The sequence below is a fragment of the Triturus cristatus genome, chromosome 10 (assembly GCF_964204655.1).
Source record: "Triturus cristatus chromosome 10, aTriCri1.1, whole genome shotgun sequence".
Lineage (NCBI taxonomy): Eukaryota > Metazoa > Chordata > Amphibia > Caudata > Salamandridae > Triturus > Triturus cristatus.
In genome coordinates this window covers 966,796,337-966,816,388 of record NC_140593.1, presented here as the reverse complement: position 1 = coordinate 966,816,388, position 20,052 = coordinate 966,796,337, and the positions used below count along the sequence as shown (strand labels likewise).

General features: G+C 46.0%; 1 protein-coding gene across 1 annotated transcript in view; it reads left to right on the top strand.

The window, feature by feature from the left end:
* The first annotated feature begins 16 nt into the window (after nt 1-16).
* The window catches only part of OXSR1 (oxidative stress responsive kinase 1), a 677,967-nt gene continuing 657,931 nt past the window's right edge, over nt 17-20,052 (top strand). The window contains exon 1 of the mRNA XM_085628862.1: nt 17-425. Coding sequence (XP_085484988.1) covers nt 350-425 — 76 coding nt within the window. The 5' untranslated portion in view covers nt 17-349. The remainder of the gene's footprint in view (nt 426-20,052) is intronic.

Sequence of the window (20,052 nt, the reverse complement as noted above, 5' to 3'; positions counted from 1 at the left end):
ACATTTGCCTAAGGCCACACTAAAAATGGCGCCTGCGTGCTCCCGTGGCGTCGCTTCGTGGCGTCATCGCGCCACTTGCAGGGCATGGCCGTGGAGAGGCAAAGTTTGTCAGTGAGAGTGAGGGAAGTGAGGGCGCTGGAGCGGTACGGGTCGCCTTCTTGGTCTTTCGGGAGCGGCTGGCTGAGGCGCCACAGGCCCCAGGCCCCAGGCCGGGCTCTGGAAAGGCGCCTGCCTCTGTTTTTAATCTATACACGTATCTACATTTTTAAAATTCAGGACCGGTGAGCGCGGCGCCTTCTGGTGCTCTAACCCTTCAGACATCTCCTGAGACACAGAATCGGCAGCAGTGATGACGGAAGAGTCCAGCATTAGTGCCCTGTCCTGGTCCATCAACAGGGATGATTATGAACTTCAGGAGGTGATCGGTGAGTGCAGGCCCTGACCCCTCCTTCACCCTTTAAATACCTCAGGAAATGTGTGACAAGTCCCACAGGTCTGTTAGTTGCCAGGGCCCCTCCACACTCTTAAACATGGACTTGTGACAGCCTTTGCTAATCCACTGTAGGCTGCCAAGGTTTGCCACACACACCTCCAGACATGGGCTGGCTGTTCTCGGATTTACATCCGTGCTACCCGGCACACATACAGTTAATGACAGTTCAGAGTGCGCCCGCGCCCCCCCCCCCCCCCTGCTTTGTGACCTCAGTAGACACAGCCCGTGCTGACAAGCGTTTGTTATAATACTTCTAATTCTAATTCACAGGTCTAGTGGCAGGCTCCAAAGCCAGTCTGTGACCATGAATTTCTGTCACTCACCCCTGCACACACATGAGTTGGCGGTGGGTTAGATAGCTTTATCGGTGCTGGCAGGCCCTGCAACCCCCACCCCACCCACACACACAAGTTGATGACCGTCCACATTGCCTTCATCTTTACTCTTAAGGCCCTATCCCTACACACAGACCCATGGTATGATGACTGGTCATATAGCCCCCAGCCTTTTTATAAGACTCAGTCCCCCCCAACATTAAAACAAGACTGAGCTCTTCGAGTTCCACACACTTCAGATAGGGCACTTAGACCTGTTTTAGTAGTTCCTAACCTCATAGATCTCAATCCTGTGAATATTGGTGTCATAGCATAACATTTCAGAATACATATTTGCAATCAAGTTTATTATCCTTTGAAACCTGTTGTTGGTTTCAGGTCTGGTGTCGGTTTTTCCTGACACACACAAGCCACTGAAGGACTCAGAGGCCTGCTCTGTTCTACAAGTCCCTTAGCCCCAGAACACTCAACCAAGATCCTATAACAAAACATGCCTGTTCTAGCAAGGTTTAATCCTCAACTCATGCACACACATGCGCTTGTGACAGACTCCAGTATTCATTTCTGCTATAGAAAATAGACCCACCCCCCATAGCCCTCTAAATGGCCGTTAACAGGGCGAAGTCACGGACGTGCTACCCACCCTTCCCAATGCAGAGGCCACAGGGGAAGGAAAACATTTCAAATTCTTGGCTACTGCCAGCATTTCTCGCACGCACTTGGACAGTTATAGGTTCCAGATACTGTACGTGTGCTATTAGGACCCGATCAAACACCCCTAAAATATATTGATGAGAGCCTCTTTCTGTGCTGCCTAGTTGTGCTCTTTTTGGATCCATAAACGGGCAGGAGCAAGTCCCAAAGTTCTTTTGTTTTGTTAATGTCTACTCTATACCCACACTTCTCTAAACAGGTGCAGCTTATCTTATGTCTGTAAAGAAAGGATGGCCGCAGACTCTTGGTGTTCTGTCATAGTTTACCCATCGCTGTCAAAGAAGTAAGTGACAGCTGAAGAGCCCCTTTCTGTCCTTAAGTGTTTATCCTCTGCCAACAACACACACAGATCTAGTGACATGCCCCAGAGATCTTCTGTGCTGTTAGTGTCGACTGCCCTACTTAAACATAGACTAGTGATAGTCCTCACTTCATTTCTGGTTACATCTTCACACACAAGCCCATACTGGCTTGGGGTTTGTTCCGTAGGTATGGTATGACTGGGCCTCCTTTCTTCCCCTCTCTATACTAATAGAGTTCAATAGCTCACCTCTTCTCCAAAGAGGTTTGGTGATAGGCGTCAGTCCTGTCACTCAGTCTCTGTCTCGCTGCTCTGAGGCTGCTCAGTACTGTGACACACCTAAATAGGCACAATGTCCGGTGCCCGACGCTCTATTGACTTGGGTTCGTCTCTATTAGATTACATATGTATTAGTCATATCCCCAATACCGCACATTCCCTTAGTTTCCCTAGTCTTTTGCTATCCCCTCGTCAAAGAGGGGCTACTTGAAATTTCTGAAGTGTCTGCAGATTCCCCACATTTCTAGAATAATTGGTTAACTGTTGAACTGCGAAAAGTCCTGTGAACCTGTCCAATACTATGCCATGGGAGTCTGCCAACTTCACCTTAAAGTGCTCCGTGACAAATCTGGGAAAAGCCCTAAGAATTAACTTTGAGTCCTAGCATAGCCTTCCTCCACCTCACATAGGACCCGTGATGAGCCCACACGCCCCAACTTCCCTAACAAAGTTTGTCTTTGGTTTAGTGGGTGGGGAGCTCTATGTAGTTAGACCTCATATACAGCCACGCAGTGACTGCTGATTGACATGTGCACCAAGAAACTGTCAGGTGATTGATCACTTTCTGTTGTGGCAGTGACTGGTTGTGGGCCCCTCTTCTGGTTTCAGCCTTTTGCACTCCACGTTTGCATCCTTAAATAAAACACGATGACACTCACCGGGGCTTGTTAACTTCTAGATCGAGTCTGTCAGGTTCTTTATACCTTAATTCCGTTGATGGAGCGTCTGTTAAGTACTTGGGTTTGTTTTATGTATTGGGCTCCAATCCTCTCAAACCCTCGTCCCACAGAGTCCTGGTAATGGGCAGGAAAGATTGGCGACCAAAGTGACCATGCCAATGAGTTCTTCTGTCCATGTTTTCCTTTGACCTAGGCTGTTGTCGTTCTAATTGTGCCCGCACCTGTCTATTCGGGCTAATGAAATGTCTTGCCTCAACTGTCTTCTTTGTGCATGCACCGTTTGCATTCCACGTTCTGTCATGAGGCACACCACAGCAATCCTTATCCCTTTTCATGCCTCCTTTCTCAAATAATATATATTTTTCTTTGTAGACAAAATGAATTTGTCTGAAGTATAGAAAGTGCACTCACTCTAGTGTGTGTTTTTTTTTTTTTTTATGCAATAGCCCTACTCATAACATTTCTTTACACTATCCTGTAAGATTCCCATCCTACTTAGTCATATAGACCCTGCCACTGAACATTCCCCATACTTGTGACATAATGTCCCCTAAAATAGCTCCTGGCAAGGCTATCTGGAGGGTTCGAATTATAGTTGGCCCCAGTACCTTTCTTCGGAGGCAGTTACATTGTATTGGCTGTTTAGAGGTTCCTAAGATTGCACAGCCTTTGGCAAATAGTTGTTTGGACGTGTTGACTATTCGTGTTCTTGGCTACAGCTGACTCGTCAGAGCATGTTGTAATAAGGTACTTGTATAAAGGGTATTGAGACATGGTGGTCAAACTCAAGAGCGTTTCTTCTCCTACCCATAAGTGGCGGTTGCCTACCTCGAGTATACCAAAATAGGGATGTCAACGCACATTTAAAAAAAAAAAAATGTAGACTGTAAACCGGCGTTTTTCCCTTTTCTAAGTGCTCCCAAGGGGGTATTGTGAGATGAAGTGATTTATCAGGGTTGCGCACGCTTGCAGGGTGTGATTTATTTCTGAGTGTGATGAATGTAAAACTTGAATACGTCTCCTTTCTAGGTGCTATACAGTCTTGCAGATTTTTTTTAATGAGATCTGACATCCGGCAGTGACAGGCGGTGTGGTTGGATGTGTTGCGCTCGACATTAAATGTACAGCCACTGACTCCGAGTCCGTTATCAGGCTCTTTGGACTAGCTTCGAATCGCCGCATAGATATGGAAAGTGCATCCATCAACATTTCACAAGAATTCCCCCAGTGTTATGTGGCTTAAGCCTAAAATGAAATCAAAGGGCTGCTTTGGGCGGTAGGCAGTCGGCAGTCCATCCTTTTGCATGGTAATACATTGACAGGTATTTTCGAGGCGGTACATGCTACAGCTTGGATAAAGCTGTATTCATCAAATTGGTCACGCATATTCATGAATCTGTCTGTCTCCCACCAGGCGGTAGCTAATTTTTTTGTTTTGTTTGATCAGCAGTCTGTATTCATTCTGCCGTCAGATGCACACCTCCCTTGCTTTTCCTGTCTTTGTGTCAGTAAAAGCCAAAAGCAGAGAAGGCGACACTGTTCTCCCCTAGGCTTGCTTGCAGCAGAATGATAAGAGGTTGCTGTGTATGAAGGGTGCTTACCCATAAGTTACAATATGAATTTCCCATGTACCTAAAACGGTTTCTTGCTTGTTAGAATCAGTCAGGTCATCTGTATGCCAGATTGGTGATCTAAACAGTTCTGTTTTTTTAAAATGTTTACACAAAAGTCAGCTAACTGTTCTGCAATGAGATGAAATCCGTGCATAAAACAGATTAATTGAAAATACGCGTTTTGCCACAGCCTAAATGTTGCTACTAAATATGTTTGTGGAATATGCACATTGTAATTGCTATTCCCACATCATACATGCATCTGACACCGCTGGGCACTTTGTCATTCCTTCTTATTTCAACAAGAATGCTAATGTACTAAAACAGTAGTTTGGACATGCTTTTATAGGTGGTGCGCACAAAATCGTGTTTGAATACTTGTTGCAAGCATATTCCATTGCTTAGCAAGCACTTAAGAGCAGCTGTCAAGCTGCAGTTTTAAATCTGAAATTTGCTACGTTCTGGCTGTGACCCCATCGTGCTGTTTTGATTCTGCAAAACCCCGGCATGACTGCACGTTTCCATCGGTGGAAACGTTTGGAATGTCATACCCCAGACTACCATTGTAAACTAATGGCCGATTGTGCGCTAACCTAGAGCTGTTTAACAATATAATCTATATCTCATTCCGCTGCATGTAAAACGTGCTCATGTGGGGCAGGGGGATGAAGGCGAGGCAGGGGAGGGTAACATTCGTGTGCACTCCAGCTTGCATTTGGGTACTATGATGGTGATCTTGTAATCTCTAGTGACCCACACACCCTGTTGACAAGGCAAAATACAAAGCACTTTTGGGGGGGGGGGGGCGTGCTGCAGTTATTAGAATGATCATTCACTGTCCCTCCACTCCTTACCAAATCGGGTACCAATCTCTGCCCCTCTACATCTGGTTGCAACACTGAGATGGCCTTTATAGGTCGGACCTAAAAAATGTTGCTTTGGGATTTAAGCTTTATTCCATCTGTTTAATAAGTAGTTCGCCTTTGTAAATGATAAATGCCACTAAAAATCAGTTTGTGTGCAAATTAACTTTTAAAATAAACTTCTACCCAGTCTGTAGTGTGTAGGTCACATCTGTCATTTTTGTTTCTAAAGTGGCTTAACATTTTTCTTGCATTCACCATTTAACACATAAAAGAATTTGTCAGAACATCCGTCATTGTGATTGCAGTTTAACATCTGTAATGCAGAGAGAGAGAATGTGTGTAAATCGGAGCACACTTTAAAAAAAAAAAAATTATGTATGTAAATCGGAGCACACTTTTTTCTAAACTCCACTGTCGTCTTGACCGTGTATTGATTTAGGGTACATTGGTGGTACATGTGACAAACTGTTCACTTTTCTCTGTCGCAGTAGGTCTTATGAGTCAGGTGAATTAAACTCACAGCCTGCCCGATGTTAGGGATTCCTTTTAGCTGGCGGTCGTTTACTCCCGAGGGCTTTCCAACAGGTTACTCCGAATTCCTTCCAGTATGTTGCTAAATATTTCTCAGTTTGTGAGGAAAGCCTAACAAAAGATAACTGAGATATTTAAATCGCATGCCTTATAAAATGTACAACTTTTTTCTTCTCTCAAGCGTGCTTAAAAGGCGGAAATTAATCTTTTGCGAAAGGGAACGCTATATGATTTGAGCATTACACCAGTTTGCTTTAACAAGGATAGAATTTCATCAAAGTTATGCCGAAATTCTTATCATTTTTACAGCATGATTGGAAGGTGAGTGATGAGGAAGATCATATTTTTCTGTTTGTAAGGAAAAGCAACTGTTTCCGAAGGATTTATTTTCAGCAAAACATTGATCATTAACTTTTTTCCTTGCCAAAGGTGGTCAGTGCTGCATGCTTAAGAAGAGTTTTTGTAGATTTGCATGTTTCAGACCAGCAATGCAAGTGATATTCTGTTAGTGACTTACATAATAAATATAATGTATGAATCCTGAGGGTTAGTGCACTCAAAAGCCTCTGTGTGAGATCACATTAACCTCATATTTTAGCCCTGAGTGAACTCTTTCCATTGTGCGTGACCTGGGTCCATGTTTTCTGTCAGAATCTCATTGTGCATGGTGTCACATGGTACTGAGTGTTAATAAAGCAAAGCAGTCTGTGTAGTGCAAATGAGAGGAAATCCGAAGAGCATGTGATCCGAAATTCCTGTTTCTGTAACAGGCAAAACACCGTGCTCTTTCAATGGCAATTGTTTGAAGATTAGTAATTAGTAGGTAGCTAATAAAATCACACGTCCATCGTGTTTTTTAAATTTATTTAATAAATCTATAAATTGTGAAAGTTAACACTTTGTTAAGTCTGCTTCCCAGTTTTGAGAGAGTGGTTACGATTGTTGCTTCCAATTGTCAACAATATGAGACACACCTTCAAAAGAGTAATGGAAATGTTTAAACACCAACTTTACTTAAGCAAATATGGAAAGAGCAGCAAAGCCACCTGTCTTCCCTGAACTGTTTACTATGCGTTCCCTAGAAATCAAATGTTTTGCAGCACCCTGCACTTTTAAGGAGAGCCCAGACCTTTCTAAACCCGGTTTTAGAAATGCACTAACCCTCAAAAATTATGTGTGTCCCCAAAAAGCAGGTTATCTTTCCCTAATAACTGGAAAGTGAATTCTCCCTATAAAATTGTGAGCAGGTCTCGCTCCCTGGTATAACAGCAAGAGATTACTACTTACTCATCTCTTTTCACTTGGAGAACTTCATTTGAATGATTTATTTTATTAGACTGAAGGTGTTGTTTTGACACTTATATGGCAGGCACTGGAGTAAAATCGGAATGCACCTGTTTTTTTCATTCAATTTAGCCTTCCCTCATTGAGATGCTCCTATGTTTCCTTCTACTGGAATAAGAGTTCTCTTTTCCAATTAACATCTTCAGACCCTGTAGCCAAGCACTGATTAGCCAGTCATCGCATGATTTGGCTGGTTTTGTTGGATACTGTTTTAGTATTGTTTTCTGTAGTACTCAGTAATCCTTCCAGGTACATTTCTTGGGTTTGTACTCTACTTAATTGGCTCTACTTCTTTTCCTGATAATCCAGTAGTCCACAGTAGCCACACCTGTGCTCATTGTGTGAATTATCACACGATATTCCTGGTTAGCTGTCAGCTTTGTTCCAGGATTTAGGCTATTACTGTGACTCAGTTAATCATGTGCTGTTATATTTCTATTAGCGTACCTGGGACAGTACAATTTCAAAATATCAATTCAACTAAAAGTCACTCCTATGATGGGATACGTTTAATCTACAGTTCATTTAAAGGTTTGGTCTTCGAGACAGCACAAACCTTCTTCTGGCCTTTTCTATGGCATGAATCCAAAAAAAAAAGACATTTTTTAATATGGGAACATTGCTGTAGTTATGTATACCTCACTTAAAAAAGGTAAACCTCTTTTATGTTTACCAAGTATAAAGCAGTGTAATACCGTTTTTCTTTGTTAGCTTTTCCAAGCCCTTAAACCCTTTCTTGTATCCCATTATGCCTCCTAGTAGCATTCCAGATTTTGTCCTTCTATTAGTTGGTATCTTGATAGTAGATGTGTAATTTTAGCTTTAGGCCTCTGGCATTTTTTTTCTTTCAAAGTTTGTCCCTTAATTAAGTATTTAAAAGCGGTATTGGGGATGCCTTGATTGTGTCACAGAAGTTATTGGGTGAAGATTCACTGGTTCTGTGACTCAGGATCTACTGCACCCAAAAGGAAGCAAGACAACAAAGCTGAAAACTGTCTGAACTGTTCATATAAAAAGTATTTCTTAAATATTACATGTCACTATTTCAGCCTCCCTGGTATTTCTGAAGGGTTTTGGGCTACGTTATTTTTTAAATGTCTGGGGTTACAGTGAAACATCGTTTTGTGTCATTCCCTTTAGATATTTTTGTTGACAACTGCTGGTAATGTCAATTGGAAGCGAAGTGAATGGGTTGTAAAATACAATTTGAATAATTGCACATGAAATGGGCTGCATCATTTTAATGACCTTGTCTGTACAAATAATGTTATTAAACTGGAAAGGCAACAAAGGCTGGCAGCCAGTAGTAGATGCAGATTAGATAGGCTAAATATTCTTCCAGGTCCTGCATCTCGAAGCTTTTTGAGAAGCAGGACTGTAGGCATTTTTGAATCAACCATTTTCTTTTAGGGAACTGCAGGTTCTCTCCCTTTCCTATTTGTGAGTGAATGTCCATTTAAAGTGCATACGTGCCACACTCTACGGTCTCCTGCCCCTTGCACCTAAAAGCGAAGCTGCCTATCCCAACAGTACCAGTACGACACTATTTGTATTGTCAAATGTATATACTGGAAAAACACAAAGGTTAGAGTAACAATATAGTTAAAAGTTTTAATGAGAAAGGAACTTGCGTTTAAAAAAAACGACAAAAAAATGCTTTAGTTCGGTAGTTATAGGCAGGGCCTCTGGAAATATGCAGCAGAGGCGTGCCAGATAATGCGGCAGGGTTAACTAAATTATAAACACCCCCGGGAACACTTGAACCCCATTCTCAGAGAGCTTGTCCGGTTCTCGTTGTATTCGGGAATACACATCAACTGGGGCAAATCGGCGGTCTTCCCCTTAACTGCCGGGGTGGACAAATTCCCACTTGACTTCCCTTTGGAGTGGTGTGACACTGACGTGAAGTATTTGGGGGTGTGGGTCTCCAGGGACCGACAGGAGGTTATGCGTATGAATTATGGCAAGACTTTGGAGGACATACGTACAAGCATAGTTCGGTGGCTGACCTTACCGCTGACCATGGCGGGGCGCGTCTCACTTATCAAAATGGTTATACTTCCCAAACTACTTTATTTATTCCTTAATATACCGTTTCATCCGGGGGGCTATTTTTTTAGGGCTCTGCGGACGGAACTCATCCGTCTGGTGTGGGGGGGTAGGAGGCCGCGACTCCGATGGTCTGTGCTCACTCGCCCGTACATGCAGGGGGGCCTCGATATCCCGGATTTTGAGCTCTACTACAACTGCGCTCAGGCGCACTACGCGTATTATTGGTACCACCCTACCCCCTACATGCCACAGATTGCGGTAGAACACTGGTTGGCGGACCCTATCCCGCTGGAGGGCGCGGCCCTCGCGGAGATCCCCTCGTCTCGAGCGGATCGGAATCCCGTTCAGGCCACGGCTCATGCTTGGAGTGCACTGGCAGGCCATGTTGGTGTACCGTTTCTTTATTCCCCACTGATGCCTCTGGTCTACCATCCGGCTCTTCCACTCCTTGAGGAAGGTCTGTTCCAGCGCATCAAACTAAAAACGGGGATCGCGCGGTGGGGGGACTTATTCCATGAGGGTAGGTTTCGTGACCTCCCCCTCCTATTTGGGACGGTTGTCCCAACTCCCCTAGAGGTCTTTGCGTTTATTCGGCTGCGCAGTGGCCTGCAAAAAATACTGCCGGCATATCCGGCAGAGCCTGCAATCCTGGAGCCGTTCCATTGCCTTCTCGACTCCACCTCCCCGTCACACATGGTCTCCTTGCTTTACCGGCGCATCTACTCTCACGGACGTGGGGACGTTCTGAGGTCTCGGGCCGGCTGGGAAACTGAGATCGGCGCAGAGCTCACGGATAAACAGTGGGAGTACTGCTGTCTGCAAACAGAGATGATCTCCTCGAGTAGCAGGTTCCGCATTATTCACTACAAATTCCTACACCGCCTCTATTGCACCCCAGTCCAGATGCATAGGTTTCATCTCCGCGACAACGATCGATGCGATAGGTGTCACTCCCCGGGGTCTGATTTTTTACACCTGGCTTGGACCTGCCCGAGTATAGACGACTATTGGAACCAAATCTATGCTGCCTTGGGCGAAATGCTTGGAAACCCGCTGCATCCCTCCCCACTTCAGGCTTTACTGGGATACACCCGAGATATACCCAAGGCGGATCGGCGCTTTGTTACCTGTGCGTTGTTGCTAGCCAAGAGACGTGTGGCTTGTCGATGGGGGAGGGGGAGAAGCCCTAAGTTTAAGGAGTGGCTGCGGGATATGCTCACCTGTCAGGAGAATGTTCTACTGTATGCTGAATTGTTGCCGCCTGCGTCACGGCCCCCAGACATTTGGACCCCTCTGACGAGCTACCTCTCCGCACATGAGGACCAGGATGGGCACTCTAGTGTTGCCGAGGGATAGTGTTGGATGCTTGTAGGTGGCTGGGTGAAGTGGCTGAGGTACTCGTCTGGTGAGATTACGGACCGCAGGGACCCTGGGAGTCCTTGTATTCTTCTCTGGCCTAAGGGACTACTACGATCTAACGTTTGCCTCCAATGTAATGTAATATGTGACATGGTGATATTGCAGTGCCTCTTTTTTTTTTTACCAATCCGTGTGATGCTTGTTGGTTTCCTCTTGCTGTATAATTTTTAAAAATAAAGAGTTTAAAAAAAAAAAAACTAAATTATGTGACAAGAACATGCAAATTATGTGGCATAATGCTGCAAATGTTCTAATAGTATTTCATTATTTCTTCATTTTTAGGTCTCGCTCTCGAGACCTATTGTTGCCGAGATGCCTCTCAAGGGAGACAGACCGGGGCACGCGCAGCGATAGCGATTGGGGTCGGGGTCTGTGGACGTGCTTCTCAGACGCGCTTGCGCAGACGCACACACAGACACGCGCGCGCACACACCCCGCCGCTGCCGAACCACCCCCTCACCGCATCCGCGGCTGCTTAACGCGCGCGCACACACCTCGCCCCCCCCCCCCCCCCCCCGGTACAACAAGCATTGGCAAAGCCAATAGGTCTCGCCTTTGAGACTATTGGCTCATCCATTGCCTTTGAATCATGCTCTATAGCCTGGGCATTGCAGACTTTGCCAATGATTTGTAGTCGTAATGATGCTATCAATGTTTCATAATTAAATATGTATATTTTATCAGGAAGATGATACACGTTTTTCTCAGGTGAATGTGTATATTCCGAAGGTACTGGGTGGCAGTAAACGGGGAATGTTTTAATTACACGTAAGTATTAAATGAATCTCGATGGTGGATCGCTATTAACTTTTTCTTTGTATATTCTAGTTGCAATTGGAAAGTAGTCACTTATTAACGTTGTATAGACTGTTCATTTTGGTTGAGTTTATCTACCTCCTGCGACATCTTCGGGAATAGTATCTTATTACAAGTAAAATGCGAGGCGAGTAGGCGTTACTATTACTTAATTCTAGCTTGTTTTTGGAGAGGCCGAATATTATGAAAATATGCATTTGTATCCTGAGGTGGGAACCCCGGGATGTGACTCCAGGAAATGAATGGGCCGTTCAGTCCGCCACAGTACTTCTTTAAGAGTCAGAAGGCAAGAGCTCCCCGAAATGGGGTAGAGTTTAAAAATGAGCCCCTAGACCCTCGCTTTGCGGCCCACCGAGCTCCATTGACATTCTCCTCCTCACCACAAAAATCCAACATGGCCGTCAGACCTAGAGGAGCGCAGCCTAGCATTACACAATCCACAGGCCCCACCCACACCTTCCGCTCCGGCTTCCCACTGGCTGCCTCCTTGACGTCCTCACTCTCGCATTGGCCGCACTGGCTGCCGCTTACGAGCAGCAATGCCCGGGTCCCAGGATGTTCTGCCTTTCAGGTTTGTATGAGGCAACACATAAACATTTCCCAGGCAAGGCCCAGCCCCCTCCCTCACCCGGAACATTGGGGGCTGATAGGGTACGTAGGTCCAAGGATGTACCACAACATTGCCTGAATATGAGTTCAGCGTGAGGAGGGTTCATAACCAACAGCGTGATCCGATTTCGGAGTTATCGCCCTCTAATCACAACAGATGTCCCTAACATAGGGGCTCAACTGCTGGACCACCCCCCCCCCCCACCCTAGCTACATTATACATGCCATTAGACCTAATTCAGGCCAGACTCCCGGTTTTGTAAGTAAAAAAGGTTTTAATTTTGTGTGTATCCTGCCTGAAATTGCCCGATACAGTAAAAGTCAATGAGGAAAATACATTATTCCGAGTATTTCCTTAAAATGTTCCACTTTACTTTTCTGAAATGTTGACATCTATGCTACATCTATAGATGCCACATCGCCTGCCTAGCTGCTTCTCTTACCCCTAGTTAGTCACTACTCCACTATACAGACCCCACTCCCCCGCACGACCCTTGATCAGTCATCCCACCAGTAAAAGGATCCATACTTTTCTTCCTTGACTCCTACGGATGATGGGTGGGGCATCCTTACTATCATTGATGGCGATTTACCACCCGCCCTACCTTCTAAGAGCCCCTACCTTTGGTAGTCCGTTACTTAAAAATCTTTCTGATTTACATTTAATAATACACCTGTGCCTGGCTCGGGTCCCAACGCCCCATCCAAAATTATAAAATAACGTAGTAGCAAAACCACTAAATAGCTATCAACTGCTTCTAAAATTAAGACGCATGAGCACCATGTCCACTTGCAAAGCTCTTTGTCAAACAGCTCATTCATTCCCCCAGTCGATTTCCCACTCAGGCATGCAGCAGTCTGCTTCCGATTGGTTCAACCATGCCTCCTTTATAGCAAAATGCAAAAAAGACCAAGGAAAAACTATTTTCATGCTATGCCCCCTCAATCAGTTGAGCACTTACTATACCACAGTATATTTTACCTACAATAACGTATTTTGCATGGGCAGACAAATTAAAAACATTTTAGAATTCTCTCACTGCAAGACTATCCCCACAGAAATCCAGGCACTGTTTCCCATCCACCGCCTTGCAATAGGGAAACCACATGATTTAATGTAGTTCTCGTCCCTTTCACCTCTTCTTTGTCATTGGGGGGGTGGTATCATGAGGTGCTAGACATGCTTACTGTGGGTGCCCTGTTGCGGCGTACTTTCTCTGAAAACATTTCTCTAGCATTCGACAGCAAGACAGGGCAAATCTATTACATTAGACAGGACATGGGCCAGCAGTTGAGGATTGGAAATAACAGCGGGCGTGGTGCCTGCTGTCAGAAGAGCGAAACACCATTAATTGTGAGGGCTGAGATGGTCGCTAGTGTTCCAGAAAAGGGTATGTGGCTGCAAGCAACCTGTGAATTAGGGAGCGAGTAATAAAACCTGCCGGATCCTGATTATTCCTGTAGACCCGGTAGAATGACTGAGCCGAAAACAAGGTGTCGGAGCTACAGCACTCTTTAGCGAGTGGCGAGGCTGGGCCTCACCTTTCAAAGAGAAGCCTACACGGAAGCCAATCCCCGCACCCCCAAAGTAGGACGGGGCCTCGTAATGTTAAAAAGCTGCTACTACATTTCTTACAAAGCGACAAAGTCTTATAGCACAAACCAAGCGTGAGAGCGGACTGTTGTCGGTTCTCTATTATAGGTGATAAGTCGTGAGTTACACTCCGAACTAAAGTTATACTCCCTCCTCCACGCACCTTGCCATCGCTGAAGATATTCTGATGCCTTTGGGTAAGTGGTTGTCCCGGCAGAGGGCTGTTTTATGAAGTACAGTGCCATGGTGTGGGCGTGCCCCAGTCTGTCTGTCTGCCTCACGTGTTCTCTTGGCAGTGCAGCAGCCCTATCACCAGCGTGTGGGGTATTGGGAAATTTATGTCTGCCCTCCTTTGCATCTATTTTAACTTTTCCACAAATGTACTCCTCTATTTAGCACCTCTTCCGGATGGGGAAGCAGAGGAGGAGTTAGCAGTTACAAGCCCGAAGCATAGTAGGGAGACTGTGTCCACAATCCTCTGTTTTCCGCAAGGCTACTTGGACTTTTCTAGAGCTCTGTGCAGCCTAAGGGGGTGTGGCGGGATCTGCACTTGAAGCAAGGCGTTCTTCCTGCTTTTCAACACCTTTAACTCGCACATTTCCTTCCTACAGCACTATTTCTAGCTGTGGGGTCGATGGGGATCTTCGTCCCACTGCAGCCCGCAAAGGGAGTCTGGAGGAGCTGGCACCCAAAGGCGGAAGGTCCCTTTCACCCTCCCAAAATATCATTACTGTTTCTTCCCCCTTGCACTCACTTGCTGTTGGTCTGCCCTTCTCCGGTGATGCTCTTCACCCCCTCCGCTGCTGCTTCCGCTGCCCCGGACCCTCCATGCTTCTTTCCTTGGGTTTGTTTTGTTTATGGCCTACCTGACGGGTTCCCGGAAAGCGCGTGACTCCCCCTGGTCACGTGTGACTCTACAGTCCAATTGCAAGACCCCGGCAGCAGGCGTGGGCCAATCAGTAGCCGCCTGCTACATGGGCAGCCAATAGCAACCCCCTTGCTCGGATGTCCGGTGCGTGCTTTGGGAAAAGACTGGGAGCAGATCACAAGCTCTGCAAGTTTTTTTTATTCCACATTTTTCAATAATTATTCGCTAAAGGCAACAGTAGAAGCTATTCCGTTTTTTTTTTTTTAGGTCGAGCCTGGCGTTAGCGCGCTGCTTCGCTCAGGCGAGATCTATAGTCGCTGAGATGCCTCTCAAGGGAGACAGACCGGGGCACGCGCAGAGTGTTGTGATGCCTTGCCTTCCAAGTGCGTTCATTAGGGAGACAGGGCGGGTGCACGTGCACAGACTGGGTGACTGTTGCGCGCACGCCGTGTTGTCAGCCCATCCCCGGGGACCGTCGGCGTGCCCCCCTTTCCCACTCTCCATCCCTTCAGCTGCGCGCGCGCCCCGCTCCTCCTCTCCATCCCACGGAGCCTGAGAGGAGAGCGTGCAGGAGCCGGAGAGCCGGTGGCAGGAGTAGGAGGCCGCCGCGGGGCAGGACACGAGAGCCTGAGGAGCGCGATCCCCAGCCCACCGGGACACAGCTGCATGCAGGTGCCCTGCACTCCGCCACCCCCTGCAGCCGGTTAATGGCCCGGGGCTGCCCCCGCCTGGTAGCGGCGCGGTGCCCTGGACCCCCGACACCCTGGGTCGGACTCCAGAGGACCCGCCACCCTCACCCGGACTCCCAGCAGCGGCCACGATGAGGTGAGGAGCCGCCGGTCACCAAGGAGATGCCGCGCTGCGCCGCTATATTTAGGCTTCCATTGAAAAAAAAAAAAAACCTGACTCGTTTTAATGCTGCGTGCAGGTGGATCCCTCGCCCCCGCTGCTGGTAGCAGAGCACTGGTTAATTTAACTTTGTATAATGAATCGCCCGCCACCCGCAGGCCCTGCATCAGGGTTTCTTTTTCATATGTACCTGGTTGAAGGGCAATTACAATGAAGGTGCGGTGCGTGAAAGTGGGAGTAAATGCACTGGGTGTGGGTGCTGGTAGTGTTTCTGGTTAGTGAGGGTGTTCTTATAGTAACTTAAACCTAATATGGAAAAACACAGCTTATGTTGCCTCCACCCCTGCCAGGCAGCCACCACACCTGATCACTTGCCTTACCCTTTGCTTTCCAGTAGGTTCAACGCATGTGTTTTCTGACATTGTATTTCCCATATCTATGCTGATGGCTTTTCTGTATGTCTCAGCTTGGCATTTCCCCACTGTTCAAGGGGGCGTATTGTAGAAGGAGACTTTGCCCACCACTACAGTAGCCACAGTTTAGGGTTTTGTATATAACCCCAGCTAGATACCTTGCTGAGAACTGGGAAGAAGGAGACCGGGCGGGTGCACGCGCACAGACAGACTGGGTGAGTGTTGCGCGCACGCCGTGGCGAGTCTTTCGCTCATGGCATCTCTTGCACGCGCTGTTTTCTACAGGGCCGCGGAGTAGGGGTCCGGCTGCATGTCCTGTAACTGGCGCTTCAGCTTCATCCGGAGAACGAGAGGACCATCCCCCGCACGCCCAGCTAGAATCCTCACCGAGGCAGGTTATTTGTGCCTTTCTGCCCTCTGCTCCTCTCGTCTTTTGTGCCCTTCTGCGCCACTCGTTTTTGTGCCTTTCTGCCCTCTGTTCCACTCGTTTCCCTCTTGTTTTGTGCCTTTCTGCCCTCTGCTCCTCTCGTTTTTTCTGCCCTCTGTTACACTCGTTTTTTTGTGCCCTTCTGCCCTCTGTGCCACTCGTTTTTCCCTCGTGTTTTGTGCCTTTCTGCCCTCTGTTCCTCTCGTTTTTTTTCCCTTTTGTGTCCCTTTTGCCCTCTGTCCCACTGGTTTCCCCGCTGCTTTGGACCCCTTCCAGCACTACATATTCACCAAAGGATTGTGTGTGTGTGTGGCTCTTTTGTGCCCTTCTGCCCTCTGTGCCACTCGTTTTTCCCTCTTTTTTTTTTTTTGTGCCTTTCTGCCGTCTGCTCCTCTAGTCTTTTGTGCCCTTCTGCCCTCTGTGCCACTCGTTTTTGTGCCTTTCTGCCCTCTGTGCCACTCGTTTTCCTTTTTTTTTTTTTTTTTGTGTGCCTTTCTGCCCTCTGCTCCTCTCGTTGTTTGTGCCCTCTGTTCCCTTCTTTTTTTTGTGCCCTTCTGCCCTCTGTGCCACTCGTTTTTCCTCGTTTATTTGTGCCTTTCTGCCCTCTGTCCCACTAGTTTCCCCGCCGCTGTGCCCCCTGTGGACCCCTTCCAACACTACATATTCACCAAAGGATTGTATGTGTGTGTGTGTGTGTGTGTGTGTGTGTGTGTGTGTAAATGCAATAGGTCTCGCCTTTGCGAGAGCTAAAGCGATTGGCATTGTAAATGACTATGCCATTTATTTATCTGTTTTCAAAACCAACCCATAAATAAAAAAGTTTGTCATTTACAATACCAATAGCTCCAACTTATGCAAAAGGCGAGACTATTGCATTGTAAATGCTTGTGATAACCCAGTTTTGGACTTTTTACTGTGGGTGAATCGCACTACTTGTGTCTAACCCACTGTAATCACACAGTAAATGGACTGTGCGTGTTTCCCGCCAGTGTCCGCCTTTTAAGATAAGGCTGCTGCAACACGGCTAGTGTAAGGGGCACTTGACTGGCACTCATAAGTAAAGTCAATATGGTTTACTGTTCCATCTGCAGTTACACTTTATTATACACATAGGGGGAATTGTGCCTTACAGTGTAGTTTCGTTTCCCTTTGGCCTACAAAGTCCAGCAAGATATCAAATGGGGTCAAAAGAGTGCGCCCAGTTCAAATATGCAAGTCCCCAGAAGATATATGTACATCTTATGGGTCCTCCAGAAATTCATATTTCTCTGGCTCAGCTCAGGATTATAGCCCAGGCATTTTGCCACCCTGCTGGGCCAAGTTAATTACATTGCTCACCTGCAGAGTGCACAAAGGCCTCCCCACATAACATTTTCAGTGTCTCTACAGCACATTAACAGTGCTTCCCTCAGCTCCTAAGGAGGAAGGGGTGGGGAAGAAAATCTGTGTGTTAATTAGCTGTCACACTGTACCAGGGCTGGGACAGCCCCTGCCTACTGAAACAAGCATTTGCAATGCAATAGGTCTCACAGTTACGTGAGTTTAAGCTATTGGCATTGTAAATTACAATGCCTTTTATTTAGGTTTTTAAAAAGAAAACAAAAATAAAAGGCATTGTTATTTGCAATGCCAATAGCTCAAACTCGCGTCAATGCGAGACCTATTGCATTGTAAATGCTTGTTACATTTGTTAATACAGTCTGGGCATAGGTTTCATCCCATAGTACCAGTTTAACACCAAAATATAACCATTGGCAACAGAAAGGTGACCAGTCAAACATAGTGAAACGCCATATACGGCGCAGCAACACATGCCACTGTGTTTTTAGTAACTTTAGAACCGTTCGAGCTAGAAACAAAAATGGTTTTTAGTTAGAATCTGCAGTAACTCAGATGATGGATTGCACAGTAAATGCTGGCAAATCCTTAATTATGTGAAGAATGCTGTGGCTGTATAATCATATAATTACAGGGTCCCTGATTATACTTTAGGTATCTAACTATATCATCATACACTGCCTATGGCCTCACAAATATCCTCACTCTTGACTTGTTTAGCCACATCAATGACATCACTGACATCTCAAATTATATTTTTGAAGAAATCACTGATGACATAATGCAATAAGGCCCCATGCCTAACACGCTGTGGAGTGGCCAACCAGCTCTGAGTTGGCCACAGGGCCTGGCTTGGTCCCAGAACCTGCACCTAACCCGATGTGGAGTAACCAACACCAGCTCCACACTGCTATATAAATGTCCTTGCAAACTAATGGGGTAACCCAATAAACGTCAAATGACATGTGTATAATGCGATACGAAACAACAAGTGGTCCTAAAGTACCTCCTCGGACAGACCCAAGAAGTTGTGACTCTAATAATTTAATTAGCTGAGTAACTCAGAGGAGATTTCACGTAATAGTTGCCCAAGAGAACTCAATACTCATCAGCACGCACCAGAGAAACAGCTTTATTAAGAGACAAAACTATTTTGATATTTTCTTGTTACGCAAATAGCAAAATCATTGCAACATATGGCAGTATATCCATAAATGGTTGCTCTAGGAAAGGGTGCATAGAAGTGCTCATGTGTGTAAGAGAAGGAGAATTTGAAGGAAAACTGTTGAACACAATATTACAATAGACACTTGTTGGGATGATGCTCAGAGCAGTATACCAGTGTGGGTGGGCCTGTCGACAAGATGATTTTCATTATTTTTTAAAGTCCATTTGACAAGATGACGCTGACAGATTCAAAATGCATCATCCAATTACGGAGGGGGAGAGTATAGGGGTTACACCGTAGTTCAGGGCCTGGGTTGAGGGATGTTGATGTTTTGACGCCACTGAATGCGTAGAGGGTGACTTAATACCTCCACTTGGGGGTCTTCATCAGGACAAAAGGGGGTATGTTCGAGACAACCTAAGTGAGATAAAAACTGAATTAACATCTGTCTCTCTGTTGTGTTGATTCAATAGGAATTACAAATAGGTGTGTGAACTACTAACCATTAACTGGCGCCCGATATGGCCAGCCAGGCCACAGCTCTTGAGACTGGGTAGTCTGTAACATAAAAATGCATACATGAAAAAATCCACTTAACATTCTTTCAAGAGTAGTCTGGAAAGATCAGCTTACAGAGCAACAAAAGTAACTTACCCTCACAGTCATGGGGAGAGTGTAGAGTATGTTATAACAACAAGAGAGAAAGGGAAGGAGATTTTACACTCTTATTCCCCTGATCAAGCTAAGTATAAACAATGAAAGAGTGCACAACCTATTTATTCGTTGAATAACACCTAGACAATGGCGGGGGGGGGGAGAAAGAGAAACACTCTTGTGAGTAAAAGAACCCTCACTCACCAACCTGGTTGGTGACATGCTTCATCATTGGGTTCCCACCAGAGAGGCCGAATGCCTCCCTGGTGTGCTACTACGCCTGGTTACAGCGGAGCGGGTTTCTTCCAGAGTGTGGTGATAGAAAAAAGAGAGTGTTTTAAAAAAGGGCTTGGTTTAAACCCAAACCAACTTTATTCGTGGTTAACCAAGCTCTGCTAAAAACGTGATTGGACGTAAAGACCGAGTCTAACGGTCTAGTCCAAAATATAGGTGAAGTAAAATCATGGTCAATGTTTCTGCCTGTAGAGTAGCCTATTTGGCAAGGCTTTCGTCAGGACCAACTGGTAAAAAAATTAGAAAAAGAACACCTCGGCGGTATGCACACTCTAAGGTGCACCCTAACCTGGGGTGTTGGTGACAGATATGAAAAGACTTACAATTTGTAGCCCGGCTTACCGCTTCTCAGAAAGCCAATGGTATCTGCAGATAATGGAAAAAACACACAATTG